Raw genomic sequence first — 7,939 nt, 5'->3', positions numbered from 1 at the left:
AAGGTGGGCCCTAAACTCAATGGTGTTCTAATAAGATGAGGAAAGGACAGAGATCCACAAGGAACAAGTCAATAAAAGGCAAGCTGCAGCTCCCAGCCACAGAACACCAGACTGCTGGGAGCCACCAGGGCCAAGGAAGAATTCTTCTCTAGAACCTTCTGAAGATTGGCACAGCCCAGCTAACACCTAGACTTCAGAGCTGTGAGAGAATACGTTTTGGTTCTTCTAGCCATTGAGTTTGCAATGATTAATTATTAGAGTTTTCAGCAAACGAACCCAACACTGCTATAGACCCCTGCCCTGGTTTACCCCACCTCTCAGCCCCACTGCAGACGTCAGGAAAGGACTCCACACACGTGGTTTCCCAGACGGGAATTTTAATGTGGTGAGTTATGATCACAGCTATTTTCTCCAGACCAATATCTTTGAATTCTGCATCCGCTAGGCCTGTTTCCTACACAAGGACAAGGGCCCTTCTGTCTTTGCTTGAAAGACGATAATCCAAGAAGAGTTGAAACCTCAGTAACGACAAATAAATATGGGTCCTACAGGCAGCGTGTGGCCGGTGACGGCACGTGGTAGTCCCTGGCTCAGTCAGTGGTCGGGCTGGACAGGTCACTGTAGCCTCATGCCGCTCCGGCGCCGTGAATCCTTCCGGGCAATGGGGCTGAAGTTCACAATCTCCTTGTAGATGTGTTCTGAGGAAGGCAGGGCGGCTCAAGGTTGGGGAGGCGGGGGGGGTGTGAGGGCGAGAGCACCTCCCCCAACAGATATAGGGTGGCACAGACAAGACAGAAATGCACAGGGGAGACAGGACCTGCTCAGAGAAAAGCGGTATCCAGGCGGACAATAGGGCCTGTGAGGGCCTGGCCAGAAAGGAAGGAGACGAAGGTGAGAGCGGCTGCCTGCAGGCAGAGGAAAGAGCCAGGGCCTTGTTCTTACGCTTCCATTCATCCACTGTGAGTTTCTCATGCTCTAAGGAGTCATCGAAGGGCTGCTGGGCCTCTGTCTCCTCCTCAGGGTCCCGGAAGGGATCAAAGAAGGGGTGGGTGAGGGCCTGCGAGGCTGTCAGGCGCTTGTCCACATCCAGCTCCAGCAACTTGTCCAGCAGGTCTGTGGCTGCAGGAACAGACCGAGCGTCTCACACCCAGGCCTGGAAGAGCACCAGCCCCCCCTCCCAGACTGCTGCAGCCGGGGAGGGCAGGTCAAGACTCACCCTGCGGGCTGGCGTGCGGGAAGAGCTGAGAGAAATCCTTCTTGGGGCTCTGAGGCAGGGCTTGGATGTAGGCCTTGGCCTGGAAGACAGAAAAGCATGACATTGTACCCACAGAGAGCTCCTGGGGATGCCGGCTTCGGGGTACAGTGCAGGGATTCCAGAAAAGCCAAGGGCAGAGCTGGGGTACAGGTCAGAGTCCGAACTGGAACCTGCCAGGGCAGGGCAGGGGTGAGCCCTGCTCCACAAAGACTTGCAGCCCTCCGGGCCTGGCCAGCCAGGGCCACAGCAAAGCCACTCACCGCTTTGTCGTTCAACTTCTGCACAAATTCCGCACCCGGGACACCGGTAACTTTCAGGATCTGGGTCAGCTGGTCCAGGTCTTGGCAGCGGGTTAAGGCTGGGCCTCAGGCTTGATGGTGAGTCTAAGGCCACCCTGCCTGTGCCCCCATCACTCCCACTGGTATGGTTCTCCACATGCCTACCGGCTCCTGCTTGCAGCAGAGAAGGGCCGTCTCTCAGGACTCAAGTTTCTGGAAGACAGCCCCGCCTGCCAGGCTGGGTCCAGAGCCCTTCCCTACAAATGCTCCTGCACACAGGGCCTTCCAGGCCCTCCCCCCACCCTGTTACCATCATCTGTTGAGGGAGTTCCCCAGGGTGGAACCGGATCTCCCCAGCGACACCTGCATAGCCTGCACAGATGCTCAATGTGCAAGGTATCAGGAAGTGTTTTCTACCTGTGGTGGAATGACAGGTGACTGGTGTTCATCATTAACTTTGCTCTACAGTGCACATTAAGGGGGGAAAAAAAGAGAGGTTTCAATAACAGAGTGTCTACTCTGACAGAGTTTGGACAGAGATTTCTTCCAGCAAAGGATACAATCTTTTCCCTTGAACAGAGTTTTCCCGGTCAGCATCTCTGCCATGATACAGCCCACAGACCAGATGTCCACTGCGGAGGGGACAAGGGGTATTAGTGGGACCGTTTGACCAGGACCTGGCAGTCAGTCAACCCAGAGTAGCCAAGGTTTCAGCTGCCAGAGAAGAGCCCCAGCCGCTCCCTGGGCAGCTGACAGCTGATGACCACTGACCCGTCTGGTTGTAGTGCATCCAGCTGAGGATCACCTCAGGGGCCCGGTACCAGCGGGTCACCACGTAGCCGGTCATCTCTGTGTCAGCAGGCCGTGCGAGCCCAAAATCCAAGATCTACGGCTCAGTGGACATGGGAGAAGGAGCTGGCTGAGGAGGGCAAGCTCCAGGAGCAGCTTTGGGGGTCCCTGGGAGGGGGGGACCCACCCCAACCCCAGGTTGACCCTGCCTGTGGCCACTCACCTTCAGCTCACAGTCCTCATTCACAGCAAGGTTGCCTGGTTTCAGGTCCTAAGTGAGAGGAGAAAGCAGGCCTTGAGTGGATGGGTTCACTGCCTGTGCGCGGCCAGTCACCTCTGGGCATGAGTCTCCCCAAGAGTTGGCCCGCTCTGCTCTAAAATGCTCCTGATTCTTGGAGCCTGAAACATATAGCTCAGGGCTTGCTTTGTTTGCGCCGTCCCTGGAAGGTGCCCTGGCACACAGCGGGCGTCCTGCAGAAGCGTGCACTTACCCTGTGGATGACCCCAGCTGAGTGGATGTACTATGTGGGAGAGAGAGAAGAGGAAGTGAGCGCCAGGCATTTCAGGCTGGCTCAGAGCCCTCCTCAACCCTGCTATAGGGGCTCTGATCCAAGGCCTAGCCTCTCCCAAACTTCAGATCTCAGTACCAAGGCAGGTACTGTTCTTCATCCAGGTCCCTACCCACCTTAAGACCCTTAAGCATCTGATACACCAGGTACTGGATTTTTTCCTCACTGAACTCCATCCCCATGATCTTCTGCAGGTCCGTCTGCATGAAGGGCATCACCAGGTAGCTGCAAGGTAAGGGGAGTTCTTGAATAGCCCCCCCGCCCCTGCCAGCCCCAAACGGGTCAGAGGAGAGGTGAGGGTATGGGACAGAACAGGGGGCTTCAAGAAGCATGTAAGAAGAACCGGCTGCCTATGCAGCCAGACACCCATGTGGGCCTCCCAGCTCCTGGCTCCCAGCCTGACTGCAGCGGCAACCCTGTCTGCCAAGCTCAGAGTTTTAACTGGACTATGCTCAGGAAAGCAAAATGGAGCTGTGTTTCCTCTCTTCAAAGGTGCCCTCCCCTTACCCTCCTACAGAAAGCCACAGCTAAGTTAGAAACATCTAGCAGTATTTCCTTCTGGGTCTCTCCAAATATTTGCTCCCCTGGAAGGTCATGCCTGGTCGGTATGACTCCACAAACAAGCGAAAAAATGTCAGCCCTTCCAAGAAGAAAACAATGAAACAATTTGCAGGAGGGTGGTAGGAGGAAGAAGGTGCCCGAGCCATTGCATCCTTTCAGGATTGCAAAACGGGTCAAGGGCAGCAAAATCTAACAGTTACTCAAGGTCCTGAAGAGCAAAGTCCAGAAGGAAAAATAATAAAGATTTTTAAAGTAATATATTTTTTTAAGGGGGTGATAGAGTGGACGTTAGCAATCATCTCCCTGATGGCGACCGTCAGAGGTCTTTTTCTACCTGTTCTCAACATCCAGGCCCCCAACCAGGACCCTGTTCCACATACAACCCCCTCCTGGTCTTTGTCCCCTTCACCCCCCAGGTGGACTCTGGTTCTTTCTTCTTGGCTGGTTTTCTCACTGTGCTAGAACCACTCCCCCTGAACCTATTTCTTCAAGTAGTCACCCATTTCCCCTTTTTCTCTCCTCCCCAAACTTCTAGAAAGAGGGATCCATATCCTTTGCTCCCACTGCCTTAACTCCCAGTCCCAGCAACCCAGAGTCTGCTCCTCTCACCAAAACTTCCTGGATCAAGGTCACCAGTGATGGTCTAACAAACACACCCATGGCTCCCTTTCTTCATGTCTGACCTTGTGCAATGTCTGTCACTCCTTCCAGAGCCTTTGCTGATTCTATACCTGCTCAGGTGCTCTGTTCTTCCTCTACTCATGCTCTTGAGCCTTCTCTTCAATGCTGCTACCTCAGTCAACAGTGTCACTTTCTAACTAACCTGTTCCTGGGCTTTAGCTATCACCATGGATGATTCTTCCAGCCCAATCCACACCCTAGGCCCAGATCTTCCAACCTCGAGGTCAGATTATTGACAAGTGATCAAACACTTGTACATTCTTCAGAAGTGAAGTGTGCACATGGAATTCATCATCTTTCTCCCAAGATGTGTTCTTCCTTTACCTGTTAACCATATGGGTCTGGCACGCCCTCACCTATGCCATGTCTCCCAGATGCTGCACCCACCAATATCACATTCCCACAGCCCTGCCTCCTGAGAGGTGTCGAGTTGGCTCTGGCATCCCGCCACCTTGACCTTGTTTGGCTCTAAGTCTGGGTGTCCAACGCCAGTGACCAGCTTTTCCCACTCCTTGCTCCTTGCTTGATTCCATCAGAGAGTAACCCGCAAATCTGCCCTCACCACATCAACTCTCCACTCCGAACCTCCACAGACCTGAGGTCACTTATGGGGCCAAGTCCAGCTCAGCTTGGCCAAAGTGGCCATGGGCCTCCACTAACCATCTGAACGTCTCAGTATTGCTCAATCTAGTCTCTTTCGTGCTTTTTGAGGCTCTTGCCATTCCCTCTGCCTGGGATGTCTTCATGCACCCCCATTCCACCTGGGGCACTGGTCTACTTTAAACTCCCAATGCTAAGCTCAGCAACTGGCATTATAGAAAAAAAAAATTCATTCAAAATTATTACCTTAAATTTAAAAGAAAAGCATGTTAACAAAGAGCCATCAGTTGTATTTGAAATAAGATTGGGGAGAAAAAAATCCGTTTTCCCAAAGGTTCGTATATTTTAGTTTAGGCGCTGTACTAATCTTGAATATTTGTGTGCATTTACTGACAAAGTTTTCTGGTTCTGTGTGACTTTGTCAAGCACTCCGTCAGTCAGACAACCCAGGCCTCCTGATCCCTGCTTCCTGCTAGGAAGTGACCAAGACCAGGGCCTACACCTGAGGCCCCAGGGCGTGGCCAGGTGAGTTGGCGCCAATTCTGTGAGGACTGACAATTCTGTCTGAGCAGACACTATGTACCAAATTAGCACCCTACAAAGCCCTTCCCCCCTTCTCTTTGCCTGCCTTGGCTTAAAGAATGGCCCAGGTGAGAATCCTACTTCAGAAGCCCAAAGGTACGAAGACTAGTGGGTAGGAAACCCAGAACCTCCCCCTCTTGTTTCCAATGGCAAGTAAGATCCCAAATGCTCCAGAACCCAAGACAGCCCACTCACAAGTCATGGAAGTTGCGCAGGGAGGTGGCTGGGGTGAAGACGTCCAGGAGCCCGATGACCTGGGGAGAAGGTCATCAGTGAGGGTGGGGCAGCTTCCTCTCTTCCCTTCCCAGGACTCCAGCCAGGCACATGAGGACCACCCACCCTTTCCTAATATACCACCTCCAGGAGGAGGCAGGGTCCTGGCCTTCTTGGGAGCAGTAGCAGGGACAGAGGAATACCCCCAACTGGGAAGGAGCTTGCTAGTAACTGATGGGCAGTCAGACTGGGGAGCAGTCCGTGGACCATCCTGTGCTCTGTGCCCCCAGATCCGGTGATCAGAGAAGCAACACAAACCCATTCTCCACTCAAGCAGGGAACTGTAAGTGGAGAAGAGAATCAAGGAGACGCAGGGAAGGGGGCTTGTAGCCAGCAGGCACCTGCCCTCGACCTTGGGTCTTCTGCCACATTCTTCTTTGCCTGCCACAGGGCTGGTACAGAGCCAATGGCAAGATCACCCCTGGCTAGAGGCCAAGGAAAAGGGTATGCTGAAGAAAAATGAGGCTTACCACGTGCACATTATTAAATCATTTAAGCCATTTGCCTTCCAATCCAGGTATCTCAGAGGAAACTCTGGTTGCCAGCCCCAATCCTGGGTCACTAGTTTTCCCAGCTGTTTTCCTAGTTTTTCTGCTACCCTAGTAGGTAGCAGTTGCATGGCTACCCACTGAGGCCTGGAGCCAGACTGCCCAAGGACAAACCCCAGCTCTGAGCTGACTAGCCATATAACCTGTGGTTTGTTCTGCATCCTTTGCCCATCTGTTCATGCAGGTAACTGTGCTCGTGGTGTGGGCTACAGAGGATCAGGCCAGTTAGTATATGCAAAGCTCTTGGTGTATGGCACATGTGCGCAGCCAATATCTACAACTGTTACCAGGTTCTATGTGGAAACATGAACCAGGATTCTGGGCATCATCTCTTAGATCTAGGGCAAATCACTAAAGTTCCTCTGTGCCCATTTCTTCATAGCAGTGACACAGGGAGCTTACACTTTACAAAGCTCATTTGGCTCCCACACCCAAAATACACTTTACATTTTTCTTAGGAAGTAAGCAAGTCCTGACACCCATTTTTTAACAATGAAATGAGAAGGAGGGTGGCAGGAGAGGCTCCTTCTCCTGTCTCTGTCTTGCGCTCTCTGCTTTCCTCTAGGTCATCTGGGGAGGGGGGCAGGGGGCGAGGTGGGGGGGCTTCCCCTTCCAGTCTTCCCAAAGTAGCCCCAGCCCCAGCCTACATTCTCATGCTGCATGTGTTTCAGCAGCAGCAGCTCCCGATAGGCTCGCTTGGCAAAGATTTCAGACTGGAAGGGCCGGCTCAGCTTCTTGATGGCTACCTTCTCCCCTGACCGCTTGTCGATGGCGGAGCTGTAAGGGCACAGGCAGGTCAGCGGACAGTGACTCTCCTCCTGGACAGTGTCCACTCCAGATCTTGAGTACTAGGTCCCAAACCATCCTCAGCCCAAACCCTCCTTATCCAGGCTGGGAGATGAGCCTCCCCTTCCCACCTAGGAGGTGGGGAGCAGCAGCCTGAAGCATCCCTAGGGAGGAGGGAGCAGACAGAAACTGAGAGGTGCACCGTATAGCTAGCGGCAGACCTAGGTTGATGCCCACACCATCCAGGGCTTGAGCGAGGCTCACTTGACAAGTCTTTCTCCCTCTTTGGGTCTCTGTGCCCATCAGTAACAATGCGGGTTCGCTTGGGCGAACTCTAGGGTGCCCTGCAAGGTACAAATCCTGGAGCACCAGATCTAATCCCAGTTCAACTCACAGAGACCCATGAGAAAAGCGAGATGGTGCCTGGGGTGGCCCCAGGCCAGCCTCAACCACAGCCTCAGGCTTCTGCTTCACACTCCACTTCGCAACCCAGCCTGTCGCCGCCTCCAGCCCCAAGGTGCAGCCCCAAGGGTTCCGGCTAGGAACCGTCCCCGTGGAGGCCCTGGCGAGTCTTCCACGGCCGCAGGGCGCCGCCCTTGGGGTCTTCGGTCGAGGTGGTGGGCGCGGCCCTGAGCGCCCAAAGACGGGTCCCTCAAAGGCGGGTGGGGGACAAGTGCGCCCCCTGGCCCATGCCCGTCGGGAGCCTCCGCCCGCAGCCGGGTGCCCGCGCGCCCGCTTCGGTCCGCCCCGACGCCCGGCCGTCCCCCTCCCCCGCGCCACCCTCGCCCCCAGCGGTCGCGCGGCCCCGGGTCTCACCACACGGCGCCATAGGCCCCGCTGCCTACGTGCGCCAGGGACACATAGGGCTTGGGCAGCTCCCAGGCGGTCTTGTTGACGTCCTGCTTGTAGAAACCCTTTTTCCGGGTGAGGCTCATCCCGGGCACTCAATCTCGGCGGCCCCAGCGCGGCGGCTAGGTTCGCGGCCGCCGGGCTCTCAGGCCCGGTCCCCGCCCGCGG

At 54.8% G+C, this 7,939-nt stretch overlaps 1 protein-coding gene across 2 annotated transcripts; it reads right to left on the bottom strand.

Moving 5' to 3' along the window:
- Nucleotides 1–376: 376 nt before the first annotated feature.
- Nucleotides 377–7,930, bottom strand: MAPK13 (mitogen-activated protein kinase 13). 2 transcript variants are annotated; one of them, XM_004673422.2, is made up of 12 exons: nt 7,739–7,930; nt 6,784–6,913; nt 5,511–5,569; nt 3,008–3,116; nt 2,814–2,843; nt 2,546–2,593; nt 2,305–2,419; nt 2,094–2,165; nt 1,516–1,595; nt 1,217–1,295; nt 943–1,119; nt 377–698 (listed from the first exon to the last, which is right to left on the bottom strand). In XM_004673422.2, the coding sequence occupies exons 1-12, from the start codon at nt 7,855–7,857 to the stop codon at nt 616–618; spliced, it is 1,101 nt and encodes a 366-aa protein (XP_004673479.1). In that variant the 5' UTR covers nt 7,858–7,930; the 3' UTR covers nt 377–615. The 2 variants fall into 2 exon arrangements, with proteins under 2 accessions (XP_004673479.1, XP_012590699.1); XM_012735245.1 differs by lacking the exon at nt 2,814–2,843 and having other exon boundaries at nt 7,739–7,894.
- Between the last annotated feature and the right edge of the window lie 9 nt (nt 7,931–7,939).

Source organism: Condylura cristata, unplaced genomic scaffold (genome assembly GCF_000260355.1).
Source record: "Condylura cristata isolate star-nosed mole 26May11 unplaced genomic scaffold, ConCri1.0 scaffold00001, whole genome shotgun sequence".
NCBI lineage: Eukaryota > Metazoa > Chordata > Mammalia > Eulipotyphla > Talpidae > Condylura > Condylura cristata.
The sequence above is the reverse complement of the archived record's forward strand: the minus strand, read 5'-3'. Positions and strand labels throughout refer to the sequence as shown.

Excerpts from the sequence above, each read along its gene's own strand:
- MAPK13 (XM_004673422.2), bottom strand. The coding sequence starts at position 7,857 with ATGAGCCTCACCCGGAAAAAGGGTTTCTACAAGCAGGACGTCAACAAG. Across the intron at positions 6,914-7,738 it reads GGGGCCTATGGCGCCGTGTG|CTCCGCCATCGACAAGCGGT; the intron begins GTGAGACCCGGG and ends GTGCCCTTACAG. Across the intron at positions 3,117-5,510 it reads CTGCGCAACTTCCATGACTT|CTACCTGGTGATGCCCTTCA; the intron begins GTGAGTGGGCTG and ends CTTACCTTGCAG.